The sequence below is a fragment of the Oryzias latipes genome, chromosome 23, assembly GCF_053564925.1.
Source record: "Oryzias latipes strain Hd-rR chromosome 23, Olatipes_Hd-rR_3.1".
Taxonomy (NCBI): domain Eukaryota; kingdom Metazoa; phylum Chordata; class Actinopteri; order Beloniformes; family Adrianichthyidae; genus Oryzias; species Oryzias latipes.
Window position 1 is genome coordinate 16,366,369 of NC_136259.1, and position 16,868 is coordinate 16,383,236.

General features: G+C 38.2%; 1 protein-coding gene across 5 annotated transcripts in view; it reads left to right on the forward strand.

The window, feature by feature from the left end:
* ptpn12 (protein tyrosine phosphatase non-receptor type 12) overlaps positions 1-16,868 on the forward strand; it is a 40,554-nt gene that overhangs the window by 13,787 nt on the left and 9,899 nt on the right. For all 5 annotated transcript variants that reach the window (XM_023952535.2, XM_023952534.2, XM_078942195.1 and 2 more), the window contains 11 exons: positions 3,172-3,280; positions 5,757-5,833; positions 5,953-6,048; positions 6,398-6,436; positions 7,188-7,259; positions 7,366-7,425; positions 7,589-7,731; positions 8,313-8,379; positions 9,167-9,244; positions 9,673-9,771; positions 14,015-14,100. In XM_023952535.2, the coding sequence (XP_023808303.1) occupies positions 3,172-3,280; positions 5,757-5,833; positions 5,953-6,048; positions 6,398-6,436; positions 7,188-7,259; positions 7,366-7,425; positions 7,589-7,731; positions 8,313-8,379; positions 9,167-9,244; positions 9,673-9,771; positions 14,015-14,100 (926 nt within the window). The remainder of the gene's footprint in view (positions 1-3,171; positions 3,281-5,756; positions 5,834-5,952; positions 6,049-6,397; positions 6,437-7,187; positions 7,260-7,365; positions 7,426-7,588; positions 7,732-8,312; positions 8,380-9,166; positions 9,245-9,672; positions 9,772-14,014; positions 14,101-16,868) is intronic.

The window sequence follows — 16,868 nt, forward strand, 5'->3', positions numbered from 1 at the left end:
CTTCTATCATGACAAAATGCTACAAGAGCATGTTAAAAACACCAAAAACACAATTTTCATTGGAGTGAGTATTTAAGTTTCTTTATTTTTTCTAAATCAAATGCTGCTTAACAGACAGGTTATACCAATATCACGTCTGAATTAAATCTTTGCTAAATGTATCTTCTACAAATGGAAGTTTGTAGAAATGGAACAATTTGCTTAGGAGTGATTGAGAAGTGATGTGAAAGAAAGGGACTTGTCCTGTTTTATCCCCTGTTTTTGTGCATCTGCACTTCTGTGTTTGGTTGTTTTTGTTTTTTTAAGTTTCTTGGGCTGCAGTCCAACTCGGAAGCAGACCTCTGTTGCAAATGGAATTCACATGAGGCCAGAGGAGCTGTAATGCCATTACCACACACGCTGACATGAGAGAACACACACACATACACAGCTGTGATGCCGCCCACGAGCTCTGTGCACCTCTCATTCTAACTCCTTGTTCCCCCATGCTTCCTCTCAATTACTAGCTATCTTTTGTTGTGGTTTACAACTTTGTTGCATTTTTAATGCTTTGTGAGTATCAGCAATGTGTTCTGAAGACAACCGTCAGTGCACCATTATGGGAAAGTTCAAATATTCAGCTGTTGTTCAGCTTTCTGTGTGTGTGATTTTGACGTGACATGTCTCGTCTCTAACAGCAACAGAGCAACAGAAGGAAACCCACGATTCTGGGGCCGACGACAAGAGGTGGAGCCTCTTTTTAAACAAGTCTTCTGAAGCCTTTACACCCACGCTAACTTTCTCAGAAACTAGTGGAGGAGAGGTGCACAACAGGCAAAAAAAAGACCCGCAGAGATGCCTAATGACCTCAATGTCTCAGAAGCAGAGAGGAAAGCACTGAGAGACGTGAAAAGGCATTTTCCTCCCCATGTGGAGTTTTGTCAAAGGTTTGGGTTTCACCATAAAAGTTTGGGAAATGCTCAATAAAATTAAAAAATGGATCCTATTAGTTGTGATGTTTTTATGAACAAAACACTTTCATGTTTTTATCAACCTGCTTTAAAATAAACTGGAACAACTGATGGTAGAAATTAGGGGCTGCACAACAAATCGCAAAATGTATCTTTATCTCGATATCAAGTTGTACAAGACGCATATTGCAAAAGTCGACGAAAATTGTGATTGTTACTTTAAATGTGCTCAAACAATCCTATAGCAGCTTGAAGTATTTAATGAATCAAATAAATCCCTTTATGCATTTGACCAACCAGATGGAGCCCTTTTGTTAGATGTTTGCCTCCTATGTAGATGAGGGTCATTTGGTAAATGGTAAATGGCGTATACTTATATAGCTCCTTTCTTCCTACAAGGACAAAGCGCTTTACAGTCACAGACCCATCCACCCAGTCACACACACATTCACTCACACATTCACACACTGGTGGCCGCTCCGCTGCCAAACACAGGCGCCCGCCTACCAACAGAGGCAAGGTGGGGTTCAGTGTCTTGCCCAAGGACACTTCGACTCATGGGCATGCAAGGCGGGAATCGAACCTGCAATATTACGATCATGGGTCGACCGCCCTACCGCTGCACCACGGCCGCCCATAACAGTTACAATATGGAGTATAATTTATGTTATGTTGACTCTTAAACTGTTGCAGTGAAATGGAAAGATGCATTTAGTTGTTTTGCTATTTGTTCATGTTTTGCAAGTTATATCGTCATCACAATATGGATCACTAATGTGCAGCCCTAGAAATGAAAATGATTGGCTAAAAATTGATCATTAATTGGTAGATGGTGTCATCTTAAATATGTAAAGTACCTAAACTACTTTGTACTAGTAATAAATCTGATTGTTCTAGTCATATCAGTGGGGAAATTGTAAAGCTGCAGAGGAACTATCAACTGTGTGCAGAAGCAGCTTGGTGCAACTTCAGTGTGTTTGAAATGACCTCAGTTTCAACATTTTACCAGAACAGAAGACCAGAGGAAGCAGAAGCAAAATTTTCAGCATTGGATCTCTTTTCTGATAAGTGGAATAAAGCTTCATTATAAATGAACTAAATTGGCTGCATGTAAGGGGATATTGGGCTTTAGTTCCATGTCACATATCTGCAGTTCAGTAAATTCAGCTCCATAATTATTGATCTGAAACGGCACTGGTGCACATCCTGTTTTTGATGCGTTACTAAAGTCTTGCACAGTGTTTTTGAACGTCTACATTTCTTTTACCGAAGCAAATAGTGGCGTTCTTTGGGTGTCAGTTGCTTTGCAGCTGTGGTTTTCTATGTAGACCAGGGGTCTGCAATGCAAGGCTTCAGAGTCGCATGTGGCTCTTGTACCCCTGCGTTATGGCCTGATTGATAAAATATAAAAATACTATAAAAGGCCATTTGTTTCTGTATGTTTGTTTAATGCTAAAAACAATAGTTCATTTATATGTATCATAATAGTACCAATCACATAAATGCAAATTGGTATTTTTCTAACTGTGGGTTGTGGTCAGTGAGGAATCGACCTGAATAACTTTTTAAGTGTTGAAGGTCGCAGACCCTTGCTATAGGCGAATCCCTCAGAAACATTTGTGTTTGTTTTTGACCGTTCCTAAATTCATATCTGCTTTAGCCTGGTGTATAGACTGCAGAGAGTGTTCATTGTAGGCAGCCAGGCTAAACAACGACAAGTCTCTGTGACATGCATGCCTAAAAAATGTCTTTGTTTCTCTGAAGTCTGCTGTTTCTGCCTGCCAGGAAAATGTTGCCAACTGGCAGATTAGTTATTAAGTGATTGTTGTCTTTCCATTAACTGATTGTGTTTTCATCAGTGTCAGCTAGCATTATATCCATGGTTTATGTTGGATCACATCATGAGAAATGTGTGTGTAACTGTGCCTAAAGATGCTGTTGTGTAGTCATATTAAATTGTGTTACATTTTTCTGCAACAAAATTGCAGGGATTTTCACTAAAATAGGTAGTTATTACACAAACACGTAAAATTGAATTATATAATTCTTAAGGCATAGTTGAATGGATCATCGGTTGGATATTTTACTCCGAAATTCTCACTTCTTGTTATTCTGTCACAGTCTTGTCAAATGACCTTTTATGACTTGTGCCCTAGTGGGAAAAAAATGTATGGATCATAATTGTGCTTTCTTTTCTTTCTTTCTTTTTTTTTTTTTGCAGCGGTTGCGGCGGCTATCAACCAAGTACCGAACAGAGAAGATTTACCCCACCAATGTTGGCGAGAGGGAGGAAAATGTCAAGAAGAACAGATACAAAGATATACTGCCTTGTAAGTTTACGCAGTCCTTTTCACAGACGCTGTCGAGGTTTTTTCATCTGTATGGTGTGTTGAGTTAGCCTAAAATCAATTTAAAAAAAAAGATATTTAGTGTATTTTCTAAAAAAAACAAAAAACAATATAGTAAATGTTGGAGTTGGGGTGAAAATACCCGATGCTCTTAAAGGTTGACATCCTTTTAGAACTTTTAGCAAAAATCAAATTACAATTTATTTTAAACGCTTATTAGTTAAAATGAAGATTCCTTGATTTTGTTGGAGCTTTAGTTTTCAATATGTGACATCTCTAAAGCCTCACATTGCATTGAGTGACATCAGAAGGAAGTGGCTTTAGTTTAGTTCATCTGCCTGACTGTCATGGTCCCCCCCTCGGCAAGACACATTTAACCAATCACTTCCAACGAAAAGTCTTATGCAAAGTCATGGAAATGTACGCTTCTGGCTTCAGTGTTCAGAACTCTCACGTTCACGCGGTGCTACGCACGTTTCTACAACGGTTTTCGGGCTCTACATACAAAACGAAACTGGGTTCAAATCTGATCAATCAGGGACTTGTATCTGGAAGTGACGTATGGATGGCGTCCCCTTAAATTCACGGAAGTTCCAACCTTTTGAAAACTGAAGATGGAGAAGAAATTTTATAATTGTGGTTTCTGCCTGGTCAGAATTATTTGAAAAGTCTTTCATATATGGGAATAGAGCTGTGAAAGAAAAAGCCAGGAGTAAGATTTGCGAGATTTTTCACCACTTTAACATTTTGCACCAAGCCTGTTCCAACTGTAAGTGGTGGACATGAGCTAGTATCAGGCAGAGACTGACCTTTCTTGAACACTGTGCTAAACGAGTGTTCAAGAATGGTCAAATGCCTTTGGGAACGTAGCATCAGTCTGATATTTTTTCCACTTTTAGTGTAGCTTCTAGCAGCTTTCTTTATGTACGGTAGTTACTTTGCAGTGGGTTGAATTGATGCTTAAAGCTGAGACCAAACACACTGTTACTAAGGAACAGCTGCAGCAGTTAGTTTACTTACATCAGTGCACTATCCTTAATGAAATGTTACAGGTTATATTTAGAAGCCTTTACTTGATCCTACTAATGTTATATTTACCTGGTTTGTCTTTGCAAATGTAACTTTCTTTGTAACATTTATTTTAATTCTTCAAATTTAAAGTATGACTGTTTAACCAGAAAAGACAGGAACTAAAACTTAATAGTAAATGAAAAGATGGATTTTTTCCCCCAATCTGGACTAATTGTTCTGTGTTCTGGTGTTAGACTGGGTTAATGTGCTGATGTTGTGTAGAATTTCAAATGTTGCCTGTCACAGCCACCTGGAGACGGCACTCCCACCAATAAATCTGCTTTAGTGGCACTACCTCTGCTAATGTCACCCAGTTCTTTGAATTCAAGCTTTTTAAAACAACACCAATGTGAATCGCAGATTAAAAATGTTCCACGTAAACTTTAAATGCTTACTTTGCCAGATCAGTGCCCTCTCAGCTCCTTCTCGCTCCGTGATGTGTTCAAAAGCAGAGCAGAATTAGAGACGGGCACAAAAATTGCTGGGATGTAGCCTTTTAGTTAGCTTTTATAAGCACCAGTGACTGTCAACTACGTCAGGAAGAATAAATGTGCTCGCCACTGCTGGCCTCACCTCAAGGGTTCTGGGTAATCTTGAAAGGTGCCACCTCCATAGCGGAGCCATTTCTGGGGAAATGGCTCTGAAAGGGAGCAACAGCAGCCCCTCACTCCTGTGGTGATAATGGAGGCGACAGAGGAAGGCGGGCGATCCCTGGGAAAATTTCAAGTGTTTCAACTGAAGGTTAAAGCCATTTTTGCACCAAGAAATACAGAGTCACCTGCCACTGTTAAGTGGACGACTCTTCACAAAAAGACTTTTCAGAACCAGCCATTTACTACCTGATGTATTGAAGGGTGATATATTTATAAAAAAAAAGTGAGAAAAGAGCAGACAGATGAGAGCTGATAAAAGGATTTCCATTAAAAAAAGTCATCTTTAATAGATTACGTGTACTCCTTACATGAATTTTCTGTTTGAAATACAGAGCTGTTTGGTCCCTGTGGCTAATGACCTCAGGGAAGGCTTACATGACCCGACATTTGCCCTCATTTTCCGATATTCCTTTATCCGCTGTATACCCTTTTCATCCATCCTTCCACTCTTTCATTAAAGCTTTTAGTGAATGAGCTGATGCTGAGGTGACAGAAGAACTGGTTCATCTGTAAAGTATGTGAACATGCACTGTAGACAGGAGGAAGGTTAATACTGTTTTGCTGTTAAAATCTGCCTCACACATGTTTGATTTACAACTTATTTTATTTTGATGCACGTTGTGTCCTCCATGTTGTATTTTTTTATTTTAAAATATATTTGTGTCTTTTTTTGTTTAATTTAATCACATCTTTTTTATTGAAATGCTAAAAGTTGTTTATTTTTTTGCCTCCAGTTGATCACAGTCGGGTGAAACTTTCGTTCAAAACAACCAATCAGGACACAGATTATATCAATGCAAACTTCATCAAGGTAAAAATCAAGTACCTTTTCTTTGCCAATGTATTATTGTAAGGTGTTTATTTATAAATAATCTAATGACTTTCAATTGCTTTTGTTCATTTCTCTTCTCTTTGGTCCCATTGTTCTAGGGTATGGACGGCCCAAAGGCCTACATTGCAACTCAGGGTCCACTGCCAAACACCGTCATTGATTTCTGGAGGATGAACTGGGAGTACAATGTGGCTGTGAGTGTGGGGTTGAGTTAAAAAAAAAAAGAAAAAGCACTTAAGACCTGATAATAAATCGATTGTCTGCAACTACCAGCAAGATGTTTTACAATTGTTGTTACAATAGGAGCACTGACGGCATTTGTGCGGTAAGCATAAGAGCAAATGTGATGAGGGAAAGGACGGATGATGAGCTTTAAACACTTATGGGGCATGCCAACTCCTAAATAAGTGCGGCATCCAAAGCTACATTTCCTAAAATTGCGGTATTAAAATAACCTTTTTGTAGATGAATTATTTGAAGAGTGCATGAACCAATACAAGCATGAAACATTTCTCACATTCGTTCCTGTTTGTGTATCTGCAGGTTATCGTCATGGCCTGTCGAGAATTTGAGATGGGAAGGGTAAGGCTGTTATTTTTTACCCTCTAGAATACAAAGTTTGAACATGTCTTACATTATAGTAGTAGGTTTAAAGGTTGTCATCTGGACTTGGTTTTTCAAATTTGAAGACATTTCACCTCTTATCCAAAAGGAGGTGGTGAAACGTCTTCAACTTTAAAAAACCAAGTCCAGATGACAACCTTTAAACCTACTAATATGATGGAATCTGCCTGGATGAATGAGAGTCTTCATAGACATATTTTACTTTACTACCTCTAACAGGTGTGCTGTGTTATCATCTCTTGATCTATAGTATTTAATTATGTTTATGCCGTTTTTAGCCAAATAAAAAAACCCTGTTGTTTCCTAAGACGTAGTTTCTGCAGAGCGGCAATAGTTCATTAGAAATTTTCCTGAGTTGCGCTCAGAAATAAAATTTTAATCTTAATTTACTTTATACATCTCCTCGATATAAGAAAAATGCTACAAGAACATGTTAAAAACGATAATAAAAACACTTTTACCATTAGTGGGCTTAATGTTTCTAACTTTTTAATCTCAAAAAATATTTTTTGTCAGCTTTCTTTCATTTCACTTCAATCACCTTAGGAAGCATTTAGCAACACTTGTGCCCATAAGAACCCTTTTTTTGATTAGTTGTTTGTTATTCGTATAAGTGGTGCTCCTCATTTACTTCAGTTTAGAAAGTACATGCAGGAAGCTGTGGTCTGTTTCTGGTGTTTTGTTATCACTCCTGTTCTTCTTTGGTTAGAAAAAGTGTGAGCGGTATTTCCCGCTGCCGGGGGAGGAGGCGATGAGTTTTGGCCCTTTTAGAATTTCCTGTGTAAGTACAAAGTGCCTGTAACAGCTGTTTCTACTGAAAGAAAAAAAAAGAAGAGGGCCACAAAAAGAGATTTGGATTTATGCACACCCCTGACTTTGCTTTCTAGGAATTGGAACAGGCCAGAACAGACTACTTCATCAGGACCTTAGCCCTGCAGTATGAAAATGTAAGTTCTACTCTGGTCTTTGCCTGCTGGTTTTACTTCACAGTTTAGTCAAATATAATTGTTGCAGTGCTTGAAAACCCATCAAAATGGAAGGAAAATAATTTTTTATTGAAATATTTCCTATTTAAATTCTATTTGTGCAAATATTTCTGCTGGTTTTCAGGAAACTAGAAGAATAACTCAGTTCCATTACATGAACTGGCCCGATCATGACGTTCCCTCATCATTCGACTCCATACTGGATATGATCGGACTAATGAGAGAATATCAGGACAACGATGAAGTCCCTATATGTGTGCACTGCAGGTAAGCATGCAGAAATGCTAAACGTAGAATGATTTGCAACATCCAAAAAATACCCTTGAAAAATGAGGACACTGTTTGTCTTTCAGTCAAAAATAATCAGGTGAGAAATGTGTACATTAGAGTTTCTCTCGCACACATGCATGCTGTTACTCTCAGCTCAGGCTCCATATGTGTGTAATAAGCGATAATGAGCAGCCTAAGGACATTTCCGGGTTCCGCTGCTGCACAGCAGGACTCAAAGCTGTGTTTTTGCATCTGTGAAGATGCTTTGTGTGTGTTGATACAAAGAAAACCATAGGGTTTAGAGAGGCGGAGAGCTCGGTGGCAGCACGAGATCGAGTTTTATGATTTTATCCGACAGGCGTGATCAACTTCTCTGTTGCTCCTGTCTCCTTCCTGTCTGGAAGAAGTGTTGCGGCACATAATGCTGTTTTTTTTCCCTTCCATTTTTAGTTTTCTGGCTTTCTGGCTCAGTACCTTTTAGAAATAGAAATACAGAACTGAGATTTGTCCTTGCGTCTTTGCAATTGTATGGTGGATGATCAAGTTTCATTTGACATTGTCTTTCTGTGACTGAACAGTGCAGGCTGTGGGAGGACGGGGGCTATCTGTGCTATTGACTATACCTGGAACCTCCTCAAAGCTGGGGTATGCATCACTCAAATACCTGCACAAACACATTTGTTCTCCAAAATTGGATGTTTAGGTGAACATAGCTTTTATGTAATAGCTCATAGTGGTAGAGTGTCAGCCCTGAGAATGTGACGTTGTAGGTTCAAATCCACAGTTGGGTCCTACCAAATAGGACCCAATGCTTCCCTCCCTGCTTGACAGCGTTAAACACTCACTCACTTTTTGGTTTTTAACATGTTCTTTAGGCATTTTTCCTGATGTTGAAGGATATGTACCGTTATAAAGAAAATTAAGCTCAAAATTACTTTTCTGAGCATTTATTTATTTATCAGTGTGAATCAGGAGCAGATAAAAAAATGTAAGAAAAAGAGCATATTTATCACGTAGAAACTATGCTGGGCGGGCCACGGACTCACTGCTTTGCTCTAGAAGACTAGATCCAGGTATGCCTTTGTTGTCCTCATCCGAGCTGCTATCTGGCTCAAATATGTTGCATTGGTAATGTTAGGTTGGTGGAGTGAGGGACTGTAAGCTAGCAGGAGAGTTGGCTTACAGTTCTCCACTGTAAGTCGCCCATAAGATGGAGCTCTCAATTATGGGTGACTGGAAGGGGGACATGCTTGCTCCACACCAACGGTTCCGCCCACAACTCAGAGGTGAAATTCTGATCGGAGTTACACTATCAAAAGGATCCTGATGAGCTATGTCTGCAGCTCTCTAGTTAAATTTGAATAATACTTTCCTCACACCCATATGTGCAATGACTTTAAATGTTTGTTTGTTTTTCTTTGTTCTTTTGAAGAAAATTCCTGAGGACTTCAACATTTTTCGGTTGATCCAAGAGATGAGGACGCAGCGGCACTCTGCTGTTCAAACGAAGGTTTGTCTTTGCAGGGTTACCTCATCTCTACCTGAGCAGGGAAAATATGAAGTTCAAGAAATCAACGTTAATACTTTTCAGTTTAACTATTATACAAATGAGATAACCTGCCTGACGCGTCAAGGCTGTATTTTCCGATGTTGACGTGCAATAATATGTACTTGTCTCTGTAAAGTGTCTTCTTGTGAAGATTATTTAAGCAGAACAAATGCTTATTTTTGTATCAATTGATAATAAGACTTGTTTTGGTGATGTCCTAATGCTGTAATTTCTAATACTGTCTCAAACGAGACTTCCCAACGTGGGAATAACAACAGAATCGCACAATTTGACATTTTTTTCCCCAGCCTTTATTTGTTGACACTCTGTTTGCCTTTGTTTTCTCTTCCAGTGCTTCATTATTCTTTGTGTATTTCTTTTCTCTCCAGGAGCAGTACGAGTTAGTTCACAGAGCGATCGCGCAGCTCTTTGAAAAACAACTTCATCTACTGGAGAGCCCCACCAACACGCAGATTCAAGATGGCATGGTACGACACCCTCTCACTGTGTATTCTGCATGGAGAAAAACAGGAAGTCGCTGAGTAACAGTCTTGGAGTGGGAAAATAAAACAAATAATTAGCCACAGGGGGGACAGAGGCCCCCAGAAAAATGGAAAAATCCGCCTTGAGAGAACTATAGTGTGGAGATGTTTGAAGGAATGAGATCCCTCATCATTGGGTTCGTCTCAAATGATTCTCAGATTGAAGGCTAAAAAAGTTAGAAACAATTGATGTCATTCTAGTTTTACTTTAAAAGTCTATTGGTCCCCGTAAACATTCAAACAAGCACAAATGGTACGTTAAAAGCATTAGTAATAGTGAGTGTAAAGTTACACAAAAACAGAGGCTTCAAGTTAGAACTAATTAAATTTGTGTTGTATAGAATTTATACTCAATTTGTTGAAACCATTAAGACCTAAAGCATAAAACCAGAACAATGTTTGAAGATAATAAAAATGAATCTTCAAATATTAAAAAATATATATATATCTTCAAATATTTTTTTCTGTTTGCATTTTTTAAGAAATCAAGCTTTGATCAAACTTTTAGTGAAGTCTTACTCTTTTATTTTTTTTAATAACCTCTTTTAAAACAAATTATATGTACTCATGTCTTTTCATTAAGCCAGTGTCAAATTTTATATTTACTGGTTTTCTGCTGCTTTCCTTTAAGTCTTTCTCGTAGCACATTTCATTTCTCATTTCTTCTGTTCTTTTATAAATCTAAAAATGCTATTTGGTCTACACAGATGACAAAGAACTCATTATACTGAATGCATTTTATTAAATGGGACCCTCTAGACCAATTATCAGCGCTTTGTGATTTTATTTGTGAAAGGCGCTATATAAATAAAACTTACTTACTTACTTACTTAAATCGATAAGTAAGGGAACAAACCAGCATCTGATAAGAACCATTCCCAATTGAACAGAAGAAATGGAAATAAAAGTTGCTACAGCTAAAAAAACCCTGCAGCTTTTGTAAAACCATTTCTAAAAAAAAAACATGCAGAAGCGTTTGACAAAACGTAAATTAAAGTACTATTAGTGTAAACACTTAAAAATTTTACTGTGGATTTCTTTTATTTAAAAAAATGTTACATGGTAATAGTAGTTATCAAGTATGTGAACATTTTCATGTAAACAAGTTTTTGCTTGTATTTTTTAAAATCTTTTTTACAAAACATTTAGGCTGCAGTAAGTTTAGCCACTTACACACACCTGTTTAGAAACCCTAAGCAATAATTCCTGCTTCAGGACTTCTTTCAGGTAGTAAAGCAGACAATCTTCATTTGAGAGAGAAATATCCAGCTTCTACAGAAACCAGGATAAATGCTGCAAGACTAAAAAATGCATAAGTTATGAGCAAAAGAGTAAAAATGATCAGTGGAAGTGAATACCGTATTTTCACGACCGCAGGGTTGCACTGGATTATAGGGCGCAGTTTCAGAAATGGGTGCTTTTTCTGTATTTAACACATACAAAATGAAGACTGCTCAGGTTTTAACCAGAAAGTAGTTGTCTAGAAAACGGTTAGGAAGGGTTAAAAACCTCATCGGAGTAGGAGAACAAAACTTTAAGGGTAAAGATAAAATTTTCTTTTGACATAAAATGATACACTCCACATTAGGGAGTGTTAACTGTGGTGTTTAACAAAGCTCCCTTATTGCCTGTTCTTACTGTGTAAATATGTGGGATGAAAAATATCCATGAATAACCAAAAAAAAAAAAGTTAAAATAAGAAAGTGAGCTTTCAGTGTTTCAGCTGACATCACTCCTCTCCCATAATGCACTCTGACTCTGAGAATAGAAGCTTATCCTTTGGAAACAGTCGACCCTTCCAGTCACACAGAGAGGCACAGACGAGTTTTGCTCCAGGAATTCTTTGGCTGAGACATTTTTCAAACTGCGGCAGCATCTGAAATGTGGGCAGAAGCTGGATGATTTGCATAAAGTTGTGTCATTCATCTTGTTTTATTATTTTGTTTTTTTGGAGGACTTTGCATCGACTCGTTTGAGTTTGTTTGTTGCTCTCCTTCAAGTTTTAGAAAATGACCACACTTGCACGTGGCGTCTTTATCAGTGTGCTGCACTGACTCACATTGACTCATGTCCGGTCAACTGTTGTAAGCCACTGCAGCACCCACTTCGGTCCCTCTCAATGGCAGTGTGAACAATAAACCTACACATACACACATCCCACATGGGCTCATTTGCGTTCTTGTTCAGAGGGCATTTTCATCCCAACCTGACTCTGGTATGGCCTCCTGCTCTCCATGTGTTGCTGGCTCATTTCGCCGCTCTGTGATGAGCTGACAGCGCCCAAACATGTTCTGTCATCGTCTCTTTATCAGAGGCAAAAACATCAAATTAATGAGTCATGGTGAAAGGGAGGAGCCGAGCTTTGAAGAGGAGCATGTACTTTAGTTGGAGGAGGAGATTTCCAGCTTCAAAGACACCCTAAGACGTGGTGGACACTTGGTTCCAACTAGGGCTGCACGATATGAAGAAAACTCGCGATATGCGATATCAGTGATTAATAACGATATAATTTGCGGTATATAAACAATTAGCAAAACAACCAAAAATATTATTCCCATTCTATTACAACAGCTTAAAAATTATACTACAAATGACCCTTGTTGAAGTAGGAGGCGAACATACAACATAATAGGGCGCCATCCGATTAGTTAACAACGTGAAGGGGTCCATCTGATTGGTCAAATGCAGAAAGGGATTCTTTCAATCCATTAAACACTTCAAGCTGCCATAAGATTGTTTGGCCACATCTAAGGTAACCATTTATTGCAAATTTGCTGTCTTTTGCGATATGCATATTGCACAGCTTGATATTGCGATAACGATAAATTTGCGGTATATTGTGCAGGCCTAGTTCCAACCTGTCAAATGGACTAATTCTGCATTAAAAGCGATGGAAAATGACATTGTCTTATATAAACTTGGATTAAACCACTTAAATTACTGCTGTGCTTGCCTATATGCAGACAACAAAAAAGCAAACTCAATGAGCAAAAGGAAAACATATAAACAGTTTAATCCTTTTAGACCTGACCCCCCCCCCCCCCCCCCCCCCCCAAGATGATGATGAATTATCACACCTTTCTTTTGGCTTCAAGAGTGTTATAACATGTTTTAATGTTTCTGTTTCTGTCATAATTCATAAATCTAGCCTTACATGAAGTTTAGACAATTAAACTGTAAACTACCTGTAGATTGAAATTATGCACAGCATGATTACATTTGGGGTCAGAAATATAGATATTAAACATCGCCAAAGTGGCATTTTAGGGTTAAACCAACCTTTTAGAGCATTCTAGTGTCTGCAAAATTACCTTTTGTTTCCATTAATGTATCAACTGGAAGCTGCATGGCAGTAGGTTAGCATGTTGCATGTTCTTTGACATGTGCATACACTGCATACATGTTTATATACATTCTGATAAGTTTCAACCTCATGATGATGCACTCTTAATTTTATTCAATATGCAAATAGGTTGTTTACAAACGATCTGTTGTCTAAGCTCTGTGCGAGACTCCTTGTTTCCAGCATTGACTGTATATGAGAACTGGACTGAGTGACCCCCTCTGTAAGTGACGTCAATCAGAAAGTACCCTCCGGCTCCAAGATGCCAAAATCCTATAGATTTCTATTTATAAATAAACAGCTATTACTCAACCATTTTTATTAGTCAGGAGAACCATTCTTTCTCTGTTATCTAGTTTTTAACATCGTCTTGCTAATCTTATTTTTTTAATTATACATTTTCTGTAGTCCAAGCTATTAAAGTTACAAACTGGCCAATCAGATGCCTCAATAAAAGTATGTTGTCTCACATTAAAAACGTTTAACAGATCTTGTGCCCTTTGGGGTGTTTGCTTACAACAAGCTCACTTCTGATTGGCGAGAACGGTTGCCATAGAAATGATGACTCAGGGCAGAAATATCTGAAAGCCATCAGGACTTCAGTTTTCAAGTATCGGACTGTAGCTCAACAAAGTATTGGCAAATTATTATAAGTTTTCCCCACTTTTTAAAAAGAAACGGGCAACATTTGGAAGCAGTTGCTCAAAAAAAACGAGGTTAGAAGAACATTACCCAAGAATTTACGTCTGTGGACCACAAATGCGACACATTTCTAAGGCAACAAAAAAGCCCAATTTTTTTTTTAGGTTGGACTCCCAACTGTGTTTTCTTTTTGTGTCTGAACAGGATGAGGGCAGTCCTGTCAAGGCCAGCCAGCACTCAGATGAGGAAAGATGGGACGCGCCGCCTCCCAAACCTCCCCGCGTGCGCTGGTATGACACACTCCCTCAATTACTCACAAGATTATTCTGGCCTAAATGCTGTTGCAAAAGGAACACGGCTGAAAATGAAGCCCATGTCTTCTTCCTCACATTTAGGTTCAACTATTTGTTTGATGCAGGAGTGAGGAGAAGGTGGGAGTCTGTCTGCTACAAATAAACAAATAAATAAATAAGCAAAGCGCTGCAGGAGCTGCGTTTTGTTGATAGAAAAGCCCAAAAAAGGCCAAAAACATATCAACAGAATAACAAAAATGCCAACATATTCATTAGGTTGACCAAACAGACGCAGCAGGAGTTGTTTTTCTCTGAGTTTCTGCCACATTAGCTGCCTGCCAGCCCACTGATGCAGCCGGCCTCCACTTTATCTTCTGTTTGGCTTTTAACAGATGCCTGCGGAACATTTTGCAACACTTTGCAAAAGTCTGTAACACTACATAGTTTTGAACACAACACAACCCCTAGGCCAGTTGAAGTAGAGCTGCGCTCCTCTCCCTTTTTTTTTTCGAAGAAAAACTCTTTATGCACACACAAGCACATAATTGAAAACACATTTTCATGATAAATGCACACATCTCCCTTTCTTTCTCACTAAACGTTCACTTGTTTCCTTCCTCATTCCCATCTTCTTGCTTTTCTGGGGGCTTTCGGTCCTCATTTTTCAGCTTTGTTATTCATTATTTACCCGGCAGGCACAAGAGTTGTGCTCTACTTTTGATCATTTATCCAAAAGCTCCTCCTTACGCTGCACTATACTCTGATGAAAATGTTGAAGCTAGGTTTACAAATGTGTTGCTTCTGCCTCGCTATCGTTTCTTTCACTGGGAGATGCTGTTCAACTTTGATTTATTTATAGCATAAAAAGTTTACAGACTTCAGTGGAAGTTTTTCAAACTGTTCATTTTTGTCAGAATAGCAATATTCAGAATGCTGAATATCCAAAGCTGAAGCAGTTTAGTTAAAACTAAGTTCTGCTGGGATGCTCGTTCCAGTTTCCTGCATTTGATGAGTCTGACTTGTTCTTTATTTTGCCTCTAAATTGTTCCTCCTTTTTTAATATGTGGCTTGTACCATCTGGTATGGTGGGAAATGTTTTCTTAGCCCCTAATTTTAGACCGAACCCTTAAGTGATCTGTTTACCCAAGAGTTGTTTTCCTTTTTTTTTCTTCTTTTTTTTTTTTTTGCTAGTCTTGATAAAATACACAAGTTAGAAGTTGAAGATGCTGCCAAGATAGAAGCTTTTTCCTATAAATGGAGCTGAAAGGACCACAAAAATCATATGTGGGTCCCGTCTCGCGTTTGTCCCTCTGTAACAGTCGGCTCGGGGTCTCAGTATGTTTCTTCCTGTCATCCATCTGTCTCTAAAGACATGATGTGAGCTTCGACTTTAAACTGGGAAGATTTCTGCTGATGGTGTGAAGTATTTTCACTAAAATAACCATGTTCTGCTGGCCCCTCTCCATCTGGGTCAGATGAGGGGGTTTAAGTTTTTGATGTTTTTGCTTTATCACCTATTATTCATCAAATCTTTGTATTTTACAGAGTCCATTATCAGTCCTCAATAGAGGTAGCCTCTTTTCATGTAAAATTACTGGGAACATTGCTAAAGCAGTGGTCAACTCGGTATGACACTGTCCTTAAAAAAGAATCTACATTAAACCTGGAATTGTTGTTTTTTTCCCCCTAGAACAGTAGTCCCCAACCTCCAGGCCATGGACTAGTACCAGATAACGGGCTGTAGACAAATAAAAAAAACACAACCTACATTTTTTTAGTTTTTATAGTTGATTCTGAAGGATGTTTTATTTGGGAAACTACTGGATTCTCTCTACCACATTGACTCATTCTTGACACATGTCAAGTCGGGGAGGAAACATAGCCTTCAACTTAAAAAATAAATAAATAAAAATAAAAGAGAAAAACCATGAGTCTTGATCGAAATATGCATTTATTATCACACACCATAATAATAATAATGCATAATGTTCAGTTACAGGCTGTCTATTGTTACAAAGATGCTGCCAATAAAGTTACTCAAACGGTGGATTCAAATATAAATTTTAGTGACTTCTTCTGATTGTATTTATTTAAATTATCTGTCACATCCTAAAGGTTAGATTGAGGCTGAAGTTGGAGTCTGTTTTTTTATTTTATTGATGCAACAAAGTTAATTCTGAAAATGCAGCTTCTTCTCAGAAAAGAATTTTGCTTTTGTTGTATGTTTTTGAGATCATTTTATTGAAAACATCGTGTCACTCCTGGTAAGAATTTATTGGACCAAAGTGCCTGTTAAGGGTGTTTATAATGAGAACTAGGTAAGAGTTATCTGATTGTGCTGAGAATAATTTAGTTTTCTCTCTTTTGTCTTCAGTCTTTTCTAATGCAATGTGTTGCTTCTTTGGCTTTCACCTGTTCATCTTTAGCAGCCTTCCTTAAAGAAAAAAAAAAAAGAAAAACAAAACTCCTTTAAGGTTTCATTTGTGTTATAAGGAAAGATGAATCCCTTAATGTTGGAATCCATTGGGAGTTATCAGTTTAATGATCAAACACATACTCTGCCTTCACAGAGAAAAGGATCATTAATATGTTTTTTATTCTAAAAACTGTTCTGGTGAAACGACTGGTGAGGCAGCAGGATGTTTTTGTTGGGTGGAAACTCAACTGCAGCTCAGCTAAGATGTGATAATAGACATTTTCCAGGAGCCCCCTACCAGGAACATGTTGATGTTTATACCCCCCAACCCAGACTAACTGGCACTGAC